Here is a 14762-nt window from a genome sequence, read left to right as displayed (position 1 = left end):
TATCCAGCTGCGCCCACTTGCCCCTGGCTACCGTCTTTAAAGCGGCGCTGCCGTCGTCCCCGTCTGCTTTTTACCTTTCGCCCTTGCTCGCTCGTCTGGTCGCCCCCCCTCGCGAGGCAGGCCTCCACCCAACCTATCACTGTCGCATAATCTAGTCAAGACGGCGCAGACACAGGCAATACCGACCGACCCGGGTCTGCAGCGACCTGGGATCGTCGGGAACGCGACGAGAATATGGGAGCCCAATTTGCGCTGGGATCTGTTCAGCCAGTGCTCTGTCTGGAACCCCAAAGCGCGGGGTGTAGACGTCTGGGAGTGTATCCGAGCTCGTGAGTGCCCCCCCCCCCCTTCCTCCATGTTGGCTGTATGCTGAGTATATGCGCCGTAGACGACTCGGCAGTAGGCACTGAACCGCCAAATCCGCAATACTGGAGATACATCGCCCGTAGGTGACCCTACCTCAGGGCTCTCGAGCGCATCCAGCTTGTTTGTCCCCCCGCCGCCGGCAACGACGACAGCCAACACCACCTTCGAAAGTTAACGCGTCCACATCCGCCTAACTCTACAACCAACCATACGCGACTACTCTACTTTACATTACGCATACACCGTCCCTCGCCGTCGTCAATGTATAGTCCCGCCCGCCAACAACGAGGGCACGCCCGGAGAAGGGAGGGGGAAGAAGAAGCACCATCGTTTGTTTGTTTCCTAGGGAAATTGGGGCTGGGTGGTGGGCTCGCAGGGCGTCTTGAGCTCGGTGCGTGCGGGAGAGGATGACCAGGCCTTCGCCATCGCTATGGATTTTCGATTTTACTTGGCTTTTTTTCGCCTTTCGCTCTAGTCTGTCTTTCGCATACTACTCATCCTCGTCACCACCATAGGCTATCGGACGTCGACTGCACCACCATGCACACGCCGCTGTATCACAAGGTCTCTCTTCTCGCGCTAGATTACATAGAAATAATCTGTATTTATTTCTCGGTTATTCGCTTCACGCATGCTCTCTCCCCACGTCGTTGCTGCCAACTGGTCGGTTGCTTGCGTGGTGTTCGGGACCGCTATCGACCGCCGCTCCACCCGCTCCCACTCCACTTGGATCGGATTCTGCGTGGAATTGCCAATATGTACCCCAAGCATGCTAGGTCGCATGATAATCATGCATGGAGACTCGAGAGGGCTCTGGGCTCTTGGCTCTTTTTCAAGTTGCAATTGGTGGGGGGACGCTGCGTGCGCGTACACCGGCGCCCACAACTTGCGCTTGGCCACGGTGCACGGAGACATCATCATAATCATATCGGACGGCAGCGATGGCTGGTGTGCTTCTAAGCAGCTATGCATATCTGCTGTATCTGTCCGGATTCCAGGGCGGTGGCGTTCGGTGATAAGCTTAGGTTCGTCCACGAGGATGGAGATAGGAGGCGGGAGTTGGGACTGAGAACGTGCATGCAATTTGGATTGGATTGGACCTGGAACCGTACGCATATGAATTGCGCGCAATATTGGGATTGGTGCGGCCCCTAAGGCCTAAGTGCTTGCAATTGCGTGTGGGGTGGGCTCCTGTGATCGTGATGGACATGATATATATATAGTGAGTCTCACTTGTCATTCATGGGCGGGTTCGTCGATCAGGACTCTGTGTTATGTTCAATCGGCCCTCCAAGTAGTACTTAGTGGGCACTGGGCTCGATCGAGGCCGCCGCCTGCGCGCTAACTGGCTAACCTGGGATTGGCTAGGTCAATAAAGACAGAAGGGACTGGCTAGCTATTCGAGAGAGGGGGGCTCAGATACGGCAGAAGGAAATCAGTTCAACGACTACGCGTCCGCGCCCCGGGATCGTCAAGGAGCGCGGTCGGACCGGGTGCATTACACGTATGTATCCAAGTCGGAAGAGACCTGACATACAGTACCCTTCCACCGCACCCCCCTCTCCTGTGAAGAAAGAACAGCTTTCGGGTTCTTATCACGAGCGAGGATGAGCTCATGCGGGGGAATTGGCGGCCAGGGGTGGGGCGTCTCCCAGGGGCAGGAAAGCGGGATCCCGCAGAAGCGCGAGTCAATTTCCGAGGGACGGTTACGTGTGGGTGCGGAATTCGAAGGTTCGGTGTTTCTGGATCTCTTGCGTGAGTTGCGTAGGTGGCTGAAGGGAAGTGTTAGGCACGCGTCCCGACGAAGTGGGCGTGCAACACCAATGCAACACGCCCGTGCTTGGCCGACTGCAGGTGAGAGGTTCGTCATCCGATCCTTCTAAGCCATACTGACCTAGACCAGGATATCCGAGCCGTCGTGGTCAGGCATCGACACTTCGAGCTGTCATTCACTTGTACACAGGGATCTACAGACGTTTGGTCACCGGCCTCCCGCCAGTGCCCAGCCTAGACTGACTGGTCCTGCATACGTGGTAGGTCTGCGGTTCGCACATACAAGACGCACCACGGCCTCCCGGATGTCATATCCGTACTTAGGACGTTAGATGAGGGGTTATATGCGCTTCGATGTCCGGCCAGAGGTCAGAAGGTGCGCGATTTGTGCGGGCGACTCACGACGGTCGCAGCTAGTGGCTGAGTGGACGAGACGAACTTCCAAGTTGGGGCGCGGCCGTGGCTGGCGAACGAGGTGAGGGATCAATGTCTGCGTATTTCTTGGACACTAAGAAGTCATTGGGCAGCGTTCGAGAGCACCTACCGGTCGTAGGCCTGACATCGACGCGCATATAGCCGGCACAATCATGTTTCCCGGTGAATATCGCGGTTCGACGAGGCTCTCCACGCCCTGTCGGATACGAGAGCATACACTCAGTTCACCAGTATAGGACGGCTGCTCGGGAGCGCATGCTTCGACTGTATGTCCGGACCGTTCTGGATCGGTTCGACTTCATTCGGGCGAATACAGCTCCCGCTAGCTAGCAGGTTCGTGATGCGTGGTCGTGCCGGAAATTCATGGAGTGCGTTCTCAAGATCCTCGTTGGCCTTGCGTAGGAGCGCATATGCTCAGTACCTGCTTGCTATCTGGGCGCATGCATCACCTCGCTCATGTCCGATGCTGCCTGAAGGGCAGGTGGCCACGCAAACAAGTATAGATCGGGGGCGGTGTCTGGACTAGAAGCGGCTCGCACCGAATGATCTTACAATTTTCCCTTGATTAGGCGTTGCGGGCCCCTCTTCTGCTAGCGGCCTTCCTCACTAGAGGTGCAAACTCCACTGCTCTTCGGAAGGTACGATGCTATCGGTCCTTGCCCGTCAGACAGATGTCCACGCACTGCCTAAGGCGAGTAAGCGCCATCCTCACGAGCGGCTGGTCGGCAGGAGGACATATGCAGGTGCAACGACGGTTCTCTACTCATATATGACGACGAGTCTTCGCTCATCGTCTAGGCTCCGAACCAAGACGAAGCCTGCGGATCGGGAATAAAAGGGAACGCTCGGGTTGACGCCGGAATGGTCCGAGAGGTCTAGCGATAGCGACCTCTCGCTATCTCCTGGTCTGACTCTGAGAACGCTCCTACAGTGACCACCGGCGAGCTACGTCACGTCCCAGGATTCGTATACCGTGAAAGGCTTGGTCCAGACAACCCGCAAGGACGCTGGGAGCACCTATGATTCGTCAGCGAGTCGGGCTTGATCTTCTGTGTCATACGTTTCTCACTGTCATCAGGTTCTCGGGATGGCATAGGGTGCGATGGTCCTTCTGGCATTACTCCTTTCCCTTGGTCTTCGTTCTGGAATGGCTCAATATAGGGACGGCGAGCTATAAACGGGCAGGCTACTTTCCGCTTTGGCAACTCCGACTGCTTCATGTGTTCTTGTACTCTCTGATCGTTTGCTACGCCAAGCTGCAACCTTTGAGGAAATCCGGGTCTTTCGCCCGACCTTCGAGTCCTGCCAACGTGCGCCGGTCATCCGAGCCTCGTACGACGTTTAGGCGGGTGCCGTGCTCTATTCGGCTTGCACAGGGCAAGGAAGGGCCTCGCCTCAATATGGTCTAGCAATCTCATTGGCAAGCCTATATCTCAAGGCTAAAGGCGTTCTTTGCTTCGATTGTGGTTCCCAGTGCTAGAAACCTGATTTGGTTCCGTCTCATCAGGTTCTCGCAGCTGAGTCTGAGAGCCCAGGCACGGCAGGCAAGGGAGGCGAATTTGAAATCTGCGTTGCTCTTCTCCCGCTCTCTGCGTATCCCTCTGCGAGGCTTAACAGTGGCTTAGCTGGGCGGACTAGCGTCTTCGCTCACTTAGGGTAAGCTATGCCTAGTTGTAGTATCGTGTCTGGCGTCCGGTGCGATGTGGGTGCTGTGGTTGGTTGGCGTCGTCCTAGGCGTGGGACGTTAAGAGTAGGTCCACTCTCACCGCGGAATTATCTGTCTGGATTCATATGATAGATTGCATGATGCGTCAAGGACCAGTATAGCTCGTTCTGGAGGTCGAAACGCATGTTTCGATGGAGTGATGCCGACAGCTCTCCGCTCACCGCACTGGGTACTCACCTCACCTCTGTGGACGAGTGGCGGCTTTGTGGTACTAAACCCCCCGCGCAAATATTGCTCAAGCGGGGGCCGAATGCTGCCGCAGATGTACTAACTTGTGCGACGCCACTTGGGTGCAATATGCTTTTCTTGCGTCTCCTGGATGCGTCTGCCCTCCTCTTGTGCTTACGGACACTCAATTCCACTGTCTACGGGAGGGAAGTGCAGAGACATACCGGACACAAAGCGCACAACACAATCTGAAATCAAGCTTCTCGACTCAACCCCCAGAGCTCGCGATCACCGGACAAAGGCAGCGGCAGCACCGATCCATGGGCCACCGCTGGTGATGTACACGTGCATCGGTGTGCTGGTCGTCCTTCGCCCCTAGTACTACCCAAAAAGTGTCGTCTTGAATTTCGATTGCCCCTGTCTAGTTGTATTTGGCGTATACCGGGGAGAGTACCTTGCGAGTGCCTAGCTATGGGTGCTTTCTTCGAGCCGAAGGTCAGGCAAGAATATTCGAGCAACAGCGCTCTCCCACCAGCCCAGCATCTGCCCCGATGCTGTCTTTATGAAGCCCTGAATTTTTCATGGACGGCTTAGACCAGATACCTTTTTGCCGGCTGAAGATGAGAAGCTTCGGCCTTGCCCATGGACGTACCTCTGGAATCTCACCTTGTCTGGACTCTTCCGGATTGCATTATATTGCCGGGGTGCGAGATGCTTTGTTCCCAAAGACCATGGAATGGACCTTACGAATACGCACTCAAAAAATGGAAAGGCCCCCCATGGAAGCAAGAGTTGGCGGTCTATAACCTCTCGACGTCCCGTATACTGTACGCCTTGAGTAGATAGACGAGTTGACCTCTCTCGTGAGTGAGCTTGTGTAGTCATTATTATTGGGCGACTTCCTGAAAGTCTCGATTTCACAGCCATTAGCAGCTACATTTGCCGGACGGGCGATTTGCAAGGTTTATGGACCGGCATCCTGTGGCATATTTTACCTGAGCGCGTTTGCCCCTGTGATATAATGCTTGGCCGCTTGACCGCACCTATCGAGAGGAAACGTGTACGTCGAGGTCAACGAACCTGGTCCTGCCAGATCAGACGTGCTGAGCTTGGACGAGTGGTACGTGATGATTTCAAGCATTGATGTGTAATACAGGGCCCAATGGATACGGGAACAAACCATGAGTCAATGTCATTCTCTTTGTCGGAGAAGTTTTCGGTTCGCATCCGTTTCCTGGGCCGACGCGGTTGGGGCTCGGGCCTGTCGCTGGCAACGACAATGCGTTCAGGAGACAATTCAGGAGATGACTCTGGAATGAAATCAGGATCACGATCCGGTCACGGTAACCTCGGCCGAGCGTCGTTATCGGGTTCGGCGGCGAGATCTTGAGGTGCAACAATAGGTCCGTGTGAGCAGCAGCAGCAGTATCACCAGCCGGTGCAGCGCTGGCTGCGATCAACCAATTGAACGAAACAGGCAAGAAACAGCTGACACCAAAAGCAACGTCGTCGCCCACCGGTGCAGCAGCGGCGGTGCTTGGGCAGACTGTTGCTGAGCAGGAGCCGGATTTGAGTCATTGGCACCCCAAGGGTCTGCGAGGGGGTACCGGTCCAACTGCGAAAGCCCAGCATAGGAGAACAAGTCGAGAAAGTTCAAGAAAATCACAAGAAAAAGGCAGGAGGTCAAGAAGGCTCACGGGGGGCAGAAAGACGAAAGGACGCGTATGGGGGACGAAAGGTCAAAGGGCCACTGTTATATAGCACCAGTAGGCGGCCCCGTCCTTTATTCAAGTTATCACAAGCTTGCCAAGTCAACAATATTTCAATCATATCGTTACACAAGGGATCCTCAGTACAAGAATTTCTTTGATTCTATATTACTTCTTCTTGACCTCTCAATTTGCCGCGTCACCCCTATGCATTCAGCTTACAAGCGGTCTGAAGGAGTAATTTTTGTCAGAACTCCGACGGAAGATGTGCGTGAGTGAAAACACGCGATACTCACTAACGTTGCCGAGATCCGCGCAGGCCACCTTGACGCGCTCGACAAGGGTCTTCTCACCCTCGCGGACCCAGACACGGGGGTCGTAGAACTAGTCAATGACCGTTAGAAACCTACAATATTCCTTAGTCGCAATAATCCCGTACCTTCTTGTTGGGCTTGTCGGCGCCCTCCGGGTTACCAACCTGAGTCATCAGGTAGTCCTTCTTCTTCAAGACGAAATCCTGTCACCAAGTGTCAATCAACGTGGGGTACTCATGATGGAGCATGTAGTAGTTACCCTGATGCCTTGCAAATAAGCGAACTGAGTGTCTATGTGGTACGTTTGCGTGAGCGCAGATCCCATTTATGTCCGAGATACACCATACCCGTGTCGACGTTCATCTTGACGACACCGTTAGTCACAGCGGTACGGATCTCCTCCTTGGTAGAACCAGAGCCACCGTGGAAAACGAGGTACCTTCACATCATAACATCGTCAGTCACGCCGGAAGGCAGTATTGAAAACAGGGCACAAACAGAGGCTTCTCCTTCCCGCCGAGCTTCTGCGAAGCGTACGCCTGGTGCTTGCCGAGCAGCTCGGGGTGTAGCCTGACGTTACCAGGCTTGTACACACCGTGCACGTTCCCGAACGCTGCAGCAATGCTGAAGTTGGGGCCGACCTTGCTCAGCGCGTCGTACACGTCCCAGATATCCTCGGGCTGGGTGTATAGCTTCGAATTGTCCACGCCGGTGTTGTCCACGCCGTCCTCCTCCCCGCCGGTGATGCCAATCTCCATCTCGAGCCAGAGGCCGAGGGGAGCCATGCGCTTGAAGTACTCTACGCAGGTCGCGATATTTTGCTCTTTGGGCTCCTCGGAGAGGTCGAGCATGTGCGAGGAGAAGAGCGGCTCGCCGTGGGCCTTGAAGTACTCCTCGTCGGCCTTTAGCATACCATCGAACCAGGGGAGGAGCTTGTGCGCGCAGTGATCGGAGTGCATCACGACGGGGCTGGTGGCCGCTGTCAGTGCATGGACGATCAGTGGGTGGATAGAGGGACTTACACGCCGTACTCCTTTGCAACTGTCCGCACATGCAGGGCAGCTGCGATAGCACCCGTTATCGAGGCTTGTTGCTTGTCATTGGCAAGACCCTTCCCGGCGAAGTAGGCACTACCGCCTTGGGAGACTTGGATGATGATGGGGGACTTGATGTCGCTTATCACGGGTGTAAGTAGGAGACTCGAATGCAAAAAGAGAGGAGTTCGAAGAGGACGCAGAAACTGAGGACCAAAATAGCCACGATCCGCCAGAACGTGGCTAACGTTGTAGAAAACCGGAAGAATCTCGGAAGCCTCTGCGAATCTTGCTACACCGTCTCCGGAATCGGTCTGTCCGACAGGGTACTCGCACAAGGTCCACGGCAAGCAATAGTGCGGGTGTACTCGTGAAGTGCACACAGGCATGGATTGCATTCGCAAAACTCTTTTGCATCCAATCTCTTGGTCTTACGTTCCCCGCCCCACAAGCCCTCCGAACCAAAAGATAGGAGTATACTCACCGGGCGGCCTCAAGGACTGCGTTCACCGTTGAAGACGACGTGCAGTTCTAAAACGCACATTCAAGGGCGACCCAACGCACTAGTTCATAGAGGCCACTCACAATTGCCTAGATAACCCCGACCCCACCGGTCAATCATATGTCTGTTTCATTATACCGTGGCTAGTACATACAGGGATGGCAAACTACACAGGAAAGCGGTGAGTACCCTTACATTCTACATTGCAGAAGCTATGACTTACGTTGTTCTGCTTAGCGTAATCGAACAACTTCCTGACGTTGTCCCCAGTCAAGACTCCGGCCTGAAAGAATACCCCCTCAGATGACGTCCCAAGGCGCAGCATACGCGTTACACTCACCGGAACGATATCGAGGACACCCATTTCTTGTTCTTAGCGGGCTTTGTGGTTATAGACGTAGGATATTGTGTACAAGAGAGCTCTCCAACGGACGTTGGGAATGGTCGGACTTAAGAGCAATCGATAGCGGAGAGCCGACGTCGCATCGTTATTTCCATTTCTGGACTCCTAACCCTAGCCTGCGGCCCGGTCTACGTCGGCCTCTGCTCATCCGGAACAGTCCAGCCTCGATATTTCACGCTCATGCTCGTGGGCAAAGCTAAATACCGGTTTCATACGAAGAAACAGGATCCAGGTCGTTACATTCGTCAAAGGGAGCGTGGCTGATACATGTGTAGTACTAGATCTATCCGGAGTGGTGCGTCTAGGGTGATCTATAATAAAAATACAGGGCTTGCGGATTTCTTCTAGATTCTATGCAGCTGATAGCGAGGCGAGGCGAGACGAGGAGAAATGACCGGCAATCCTCCTGAGCGCAGCGACTCCGTGCGGCGCGGAGTTCTCTAGCTTGATCTATCGCGTTCTACCGGGACTCAGCTCGGGTTCCCTGCACCTGCACCTTCCCGACGCTGCCCGATGGGTCACGAGTCAGCGGCTACATTCTTCCCTGAAACTTCGACCACGGCTACTCACCAAATTCGTGTTGAAGTTGGGCTTCGCGTCGGGGTCTCTCCAGCTCAGGTGACACCCGATCCATGAGAGCGGGTACTCCCGGCTGTCGGGGGCGTCGCCTGCCTTGCGCAGGTAGTAGTATCCCGCCGTGACTGCAGCAAGTGCGGAAGCACCGACAATCTGAAAAGAAAAAGTAGTCCGTAAGTCACCGTGTCCTCTGCGAACGTTAACGAAATAGACGGACCATGTTTCCCCTCGGTCTCCTCGTCAAGAGCTGCGATGGACGATTCGTATCCATGATGCCCATTTTATCGTCTATCTTTCTTGTCTAGGGTCTATGTTCTAAAAGGTACGAGGCTGAATTAAGGAACTGTCTTGTCAGCCGCTCCGCCCTGTATATACTCTCCATGGGTGAAAGTACACCACGAAATGACGTCACAGCTCCCGACTCGTGCGTTCGTGAACCCGCCGGATAGTCGCATGTCGCGTCTTCCGTGCTCCGACAACGGAGTCGGTGAGGAGGAGATTGGTCGGTAGCAGATTTCTGTGGAGGTCGGAGCGGTACTTACTCTCAGTAGGCGCCTGACGTCGGGATGAAGAGAGCAGCCAGATGCAGTAGTATCAATTACCGCACGTGTACAGGCCCACCGAGAGAAACCCGGACTATATGGCCCATATCTAAGACGAATTGATCTGCGCATGAAGCAGTGACGAATTCAACAAAGGCGCTGTATTCCACATCTGCCAGAAGTTCTATCTCCAGCTCCAGACATATAGGCGACGCGCGCACATGCTGAGCGGAGCGCAATGAGGTCGCGATTAGGGAGGGGCGGTACGGGGATATTTGTTCGCCGTGCAATAGGCGTTGACCTGAGGATCGTCCCTCTAGTTGGACTCGGCGGCGAGGCTTGGTCGCGTTATGGAAGGAACGTTCATTCATTGTTGCCCGGACGCCGTAGGTGTCAGGCTGGATCGTGGATTAGTACGTGCTGTGCGGAGTGAGAGGACAAACTAACCTCCCCGTCGTGTTCCTCGAGAAAGAACTCGGATGTGTCAAATATTGGTCGCAACCACCTCGCCAAGGTGAGCACGGCGCCGATATTGTTAAGCTCACCACCCAGAAGATTCTCAGCAACATCCTGGAGCCCAAGCAGCTTGGGCATCGGTAAAGCCGTCGCGGCGTACTATACAGGCTTTCACGCTACCAGAACATTAAACACCTACATATGGAATCGTATACTTGGTCATGAGCGGACTCAGAGAACAGATACGCGCACTGCGTACTGGTGAAAGGCGGGCTTGCGTCATCCATGGGACAGCGGTCATCGAGGAGCCCGGAAACGACACACCGGTAGCCGTCCCGTATCATGGTGATCATACAGGCATGCAGCTAAGCGTCCGTCTCTGTCTGTGGGGCCGTGCTCATCTCCTGTATCGTACTTTCCATCCTCCTATCTGCAGGAGGGGAGAAAACATCGCGTGATGGAGTGGCTACTGACCCTGTATCAGAGAGAAGTCGTTTGGGTGTTTATGCCACGGCGAGGACATCAGCACGAGCCCTTACACACTCGCAGGAGACGCCGGTGTAGCGGAGCCCAGTTGGATGCCCTTCTCGTGCGCAGCTTAAAGATCCTCAGGGTCCTCTTCGCCATAACACGAGTTTATCTCGATTACCAGCCGGCGATAGGGCTTGTATCCGAACGAGTGCCGGGGTGCAGGCTCCCAGAAATCCTTGAGGAACCAGCCCACTGAGCCCAGAACCCGGACAGCGACGAGGGAGTCCTCGTACTTGAACAAATTGCTGTGGGTCGGGTTCAAATCATACGCTTCAGCAACTAGAAGCAACCACTACGTACGAGCGCCGTGCTCGTCGAGAACGAGCGTCCTTGGGAGAGCAGTGGAGGGCATCGTTCTTCAACGACTCATAACGCCGAGTGCAATGATTGCCAGTAGTCGCTTCACGGAATGAATGTTCGGTATATGCTTGCTCGTCTTCAGTCCTGGAGGCGTCAACTGACGCAGGCCGCAAGCCGAGCGCAGAACGACTGGAGATCACACTGACATAGTACATGGTAGAGCACGTGGCGTAGGTGACGCCACCGACGCGGTTAGGGCTGAAGCGCTGAACATTAACTTTACTGCTACCAGTAATCTGGAGGTCTGCTTGCTCTCGTGCGGCTGCTATCTCTTCCAGTCGTAGACAGGGTTGTACGACTCGTCGTCGCCGTTCCCCGCGGTCTGGCCATCGGCATCCGCATACAGGGTCAATTCAGCCTGGTCAACTGATTATCGAAGGTCGGCCCGACAAAAGGACTTAGATGGCGCCGACTCGCGTTTTTGGATCGGAGGACTCTGCGCTGGTCGTCGAAGACGACGTGTCCTCTCAGAATGCGCAGACATTGCCTCGGGGACTGGGACGATTCTCATTCAGCAAGACGCTGCGGCATAGACCTAGCATTCTATCGAGGCTGAGTCTGCGGAACAGTGGCTCGGGAGTACGAGATGAGGAGACTGGGGAGGATGTGGTCACGGACAAGCCTCTCATTCCGAGCGCTCTGCAGCAGCCTGGAGAAGCGGATAGCACGCCCTTGCCCGTCCTGTCTATGATTGTATTATCCATAGTGAGTTCTAATGTATGTGAATTTTAGCGGGAAACTGAGCTCTTTATCAGACTATGCTCGGAGAGTTCCTGTCTGCGAATGTCTCTGCGCCGTTTCTATTATTCATGGTGAAAGGTACGCCCAAGCAGTGCGTGAGCAGTTCGCATACTTAATCCAAGACCAGGCTTCGGTCAGTTCACGGACGATGCAGACGCGGGGTTCTGGACTGGTATATTAGGTATGATACTTCAATGATCCCGCGTGGTAATTTCGTGAATAGTGATGATGCTTGTATACTAGCATCAACGTTCTTCTTGACTCAGTTCTTAACCTCTCTACTATGGGTGAGCATGGATGTCCAATGAGTTCACTGTATGCTAATACATCGTAGGCCACCGTCGCGGATAGACACGGTCAACGCGCCGTTTTATTCGTTTCGTTGCTCGGAACAGCTTGCACTTGCTGTTTATTCGGTACATCCACGAACCTCCAGGAAGCCATTTGTATCCGTCTCCTCCAGGGTATATTCGCCGGTGCGATAGGTGTAGCTCGCGGATGTGTCACATTTGTCACAGATCCTAGCAACGAAGGCAGGGCATATGCTATTCTGGGGTGACGAAGTCGATATATGCGCGTATTGACCTCGGCTAACGCATCATTCCTTAGCTTTTGCTGGGGTTTCGGAGGTGTAGCTGGTGCTATCATCGGAGGAAGCTGTAAGCTCACATCCTCTGTCTGATCGATCGCTGATGTCTCATGCGGTCATGGCAGTCGAGAATCCTGCGAAGAAATGGCCAGGAGTATTCAACGACATACCCATTTTTGTCCACTATCCATATTTATTACCATGTGCTGTCGCCTCATGCATCACATTCACCGGTGAGTCTTATGTTTACAGAGTGTCAAAGGCCAACAGCTTGACCGGCCAGTACACCGTGACTAGGTGCGATTTTATCGCTCTTCCTCGGGTACGACGGCGGTCCACGTGAAGGCGCTATCCGTCTCCCGCCAGAAAAGGACGCCGAGCAAAACGAAGCGATCCCCGAAGTCGACGAAGAGGGCGCGATGACACCCCCAGTGTTCGGCGAAGAGGAGCCGGAGCCGCGCACGATGGTCGGGTCCATCACACGCAACGTCGGCCGCAAGCTGTCGGGCTACTTCGCGAAACGCGTGCACGACGCCCACGCGAGTGAGACGCCGCCCCTCCGGCGCGAGGAATCCGTTCCGCTGCTGTCGGAGTCCCAGCAGCGGACGACGAAGCCGCGGCAGCTCTCGCGGGCGAGTAGGGTCGATGGGTCCGCCTACGGGTACGGCACCGGGTACCGGCACCGCCTGGCCAACTCTATGTCCATGGGCGCGCGCAGAGAGAGCACGGCGAGCGCTGTGCGGAGGAGGCTGTACAGCACTGTGGATCCTACCCGGGCATCGGTGGCGGACAGCGAGCTGAACTTTGCGCAGCGGATCCTCCTGGCGAACGAGAACGCCGTCACGAATATTGCTGACCTGTGGGTTGCCGCCGCAATGAACGTGGATAATGAAGAGGTATTCGAGTCCGACGACGAGGGATCAGATGTTGGGGACACGGAGACTGCCCATGGTGCGGAGGCGACTGAGACGGGGGCAAGACCTGAGACGTCAACTTCGACGCCATCGACTCCTAGCCGGCGCGGTAGAAGGCAGTCAAGGAGCGGGTCCAACGTCGGAGGACCAAGGCCGTCTGCTAACAGACGTGTATCTGGTGCTGGGATCCGACCCCATCTGTCCCCCCGGCGTTCTTCAGATTCTAGGAGCCGCTACTTCACTCCGACTCGTCAGACTCTGGGCGCACTCAGTGGTCAGTTGGAAGACATGCCTTCTCCGGGAGGGCGCCGATACTCGAACGTCCCCACGATCTTCTCGCACACGGGTGTGAGGACGCCCTCGGCCGTCCTCGATGCTCAGTCGTTGCTCTCGCCTCAGGAAGAGGCGGGAGCTGCGGACGGGCTTGCGCCCATCATGGAGTCGCGCCGCGCATCTGTTGCTCACGTGGAGGCGCAGGTTGAGCCACAGCAGTCGCTGTTCTGGCAGCTTCCGTTGATTATAATCGTCCAATATGGATTGTTGGCGTTGCATTCTACGACGCATGACCAAGTCTTTTATCTCTACTTAGTGACGTGAGGGCTGTGAGCTGTGTCGTTTGGTTTGTTATTGACGTTGTTTCAGTGATTACGAAGGGGGAGGACTCAACCTCAACGCAACGCACTTCTCTCAGCTCAGTGAGTGAATATATGCGCATATACTCAAGCCCCAATTGACAGTGCTATAGTTGCCCTTATGTGTCTTGCTCAAATTGCGTATCAGTTCTACCTGTATCCGTAAGTTCATCGCACGCGACCAGGCAAGCCTGCAGCTAACCACGACTCTTCTGGGACAGAAATATTGGGTGAGTATGCGTTGGGTGTCGGCGTGCCCTTAGATCTAATATCCATCTCTCGTAGCCCTCCGCGAGGGCGCTTCTCGCACTTAGCAATGTTCAGGATTGGATCCCTCTTATATATCCCCGCATACCTCAGCGTTATCTTATATCGAGTACCTTTCGCGAGTGCGACGGACGATGGCAATTTTGTTTTAATGGCCGGTAAGTCGCCTCGCGTTTATGTGTGTGGGAGGTGTGATATTAACCCTTTTCTCCAGCTCTGGCCTTTAGCACGTACGTGAACCCTCGTTTAGACCCAGCGCGTTTGCTCAGTTTAGTTGCTTTCCAAGTGCCCTACGATTCTGTGGAATCACGTTCTCTTATACGGCGGTGGCGATTTTGCTCAACTACAGTTCGTCTCTCTTCCTATTGTATTATGCGGACTGAGTCTAACTCCGCTTGTAGTGTCTCCTCCCCACGTTGTCGGCCTCGCAAATGGCATTGCTCAAAGTATCGTGTCTCTAGCACGGTTTATAGGTCCCATTCTTGGTGGCGTGGTACGTACTGCCGCCTCTCCCTCATTGACGCCGCTCACGCTTCACCGTTCTCCAGCTGTGGTCCACCAGTGTTGCAAAAGACCCGTCAGGATACCCGCTCGGGTTCTTCGTCTGCGCGGGCATATGTGCCCTCGCAGTCGCTCATACATTCTTTATTCGATAATTACTTCTCATATCAGTTGCTCTCACACGATATACCATCTTTCAACGCTTGATAGCTATGTCACGTCC

At 54.8% G+C, this 14762-nt stretch overlaps 6 protein-coding genes across 6 annotated transcripts; 2 read left to right on the top strand and 4 right to left on the bottom strand.

The window, feature by feature from the left end:
- Nucleotides 1–211: 211 nt before the first annotated feature.
- Nucleotides 212–453, top strand: GLOTRDRAFT_47882 (uncharacterized protein; the record flags this gene model as incomplete). Its single annotated transcript, XM_007871006.1, has 2 exons — nt 212–329; nt 389–453. Coding segments are annotated over 2 exons (183 nt in total), but the record flags the coding sequence as incomplete, so codon positions are not given.
- A 5802-nt stretch (nt 454–6255) lies between these two features.
- GLOTRDRAFT_64962 (fructose 1,6-bisphosphate aldolase) lies at nt 6256–8479 on the bottom strand. Its single transcript, XM_007871174.1, has 11 exons — nt 8368–8479; nt 8251–8310; nt 8176–8193; nt 8010–8056; nt 7514–7666; nt 6990–7460; nt 6839–6930; nt 6751–6782; nt 6617–6694; nt 6474–6561; nt 6256–6406 (listed from the first exon to the last, which is right to left on the bottom strand). The coding sequence occupies exons 1-11, from the start codon at nt 8389–8391 to the stop codon at nt 6396–6398; spliced, it is 1074 nt and encodes a 357-aa protein (XP_007869365.1). The 5' UTR covers nt 8392–8479; the 3' UTR covers nt 6256–6395.
- A 169-nt stretch (nt 8480–8648) lies between these two features.
- Nucleotides 8649–9347, bottom strand: GLOTRDRAFT_112193 (uncharacterized protein). The gene is made up of 3 exons (XM_007871173.1): nt 9224–9347; nt 9001–9159; nt 8649–8936 (listed from the first exon to the last, which is right to left on the bottom strand). Exons 1-3 carry the CDS (start codon nt 9284–9286, stop codon nt 8901–8903), a joined length of 258 nt encoding a protein of 85 aa, XP_007869364.1. The 5' UTR covers nt 9287–9347; the 3' UTR covers nt 8649–8900.
- Nucleotides 9348–9414: 67 nt separating this feature from the next.
- On the bottom strand, nt 9415–10142 carry GLOTRDRAFT_140593 (uncharacterized protein; the record flags this gene model as incomplete). The annotated part of the gene is made up of 3 exons (XM_007871172.1): nt 9415–9561; nt 9614–9946; nt 9996–10142. The coding sequence occupies 3 exons, from the start codon at nt 10140–10142 to the stop codon at nt 9415–9417; spliced, it is 627 nt and encodes a 208-aa protein (XP_007869363.1).
- Nucleotides 10143–10602: 460 nt separating this feature from the next.
- On the bottom strand, nt 10603–11050 carry GLOTRDRAFT_132299 (uncharacterized protein; the record flags this gene model as incomplete). The annotated part of the gene is made up of 2 exons (XM_007871171.1): nt 10603–10780; nt 10836–11050. The coding sequence occupies 2 exons, from the start codon at nt 11048–11050 to the stop codon at nt 10603–10605; spliced, it is 393 nt and encodes a 130-aa protein (XP_007869362.1).
- Nucleotides 11051–11297: 247 nt separating this feature from the next.
- On the top strand, nt 11298–14694 carry GLOTRDRAFT_107729 (MFS-1 protein; the record flags this gene model as incomplete). The annotated part of the gene is made up of 14 exons (XM_007871170.1): nt 11298–11600; nt 11651–11714; nt 11764–11817; nt 11880–11923; nt 11971–12191; nt 12246–12295; nt 12351–12458; nt 12523–13732; nt 13782–13834; nt 13885–13933; nt 14057–14200; nt 14313–14386; nt 14440–14531; nt 14587–14694. 14 exons carry the CDS (start codon nt 11298–11300, stop codon nt 14692–14694), a joined length of 2574 nt encoding a protein of 857 aa, XP_007869361.1.
- Nucleotides 14695–14762: the final 68 nt, after the last annotated feature.

This window comes from Gloeophyllum trabeum (genome assembly GCF_000344685.1).
Source record: "Gloeophyllum trabeum ATCC 11539 unplaced genomic scaffold GLOTRscaffold_00013, whole genome shotgun sequence".
In the NCBI taxonomy this organism is placed as follows: domain Eukaryota; kingdom Fungi; phylum Basidiomycota; class Agaricomycetes; order Gloeophyllales; family Gloeophyllaceae; genus Gloeophyllum; species Gloeophyllum trabeum.
This window is presented reverse-complemented; position numbering and strand designations above follow the sequence as displayed.

Bases quoted from the DNA above. Each gene is read 5' to 3' on its own strand.
- GLOTRDRAFT_64962 (XM_007871174.1), bottom strand. From the start codon at position 8,391: ATGGGTGTCCTCGATATCGTTCCG. The intron at 6,783-6,838 runs GTATGGTGTATC...CGTACCACATAG, and splicing joins CAAGATGAACGTCGACACGG to ACACTCAGTTCGCTTATTTG. The intron at 6,562-6,616 runs GTACGGGATTAT...GTCATTGACTAG, and splicing joins CCGACAAGCCCAACAAGAAG to TTCTACGACCCCCGTGTCTG.
- GLOTRDRAFT_112193 (XM_007871173.1), bottom strand. From the start codon at position 9,286: ATGGGCATCATGGATACGAATCGTCCATCGCAGCTCTTGACGAGGAGA. The intron at 9,160-9,223 runs GTCCGTCTATTT...TTTTCTTTTCAG, and splicing joins GGAGACCGAGGGGAAACATG to ATTGTCGGTGCTTCCGCACT. The intron at 8,937-9,000 runs GTGAGTAGCCGT...CCCATCGGGCAG, and splicing joins CCAACTTCAACACGAATTTG to CGTCGGGAAGGTGCAGGTGC.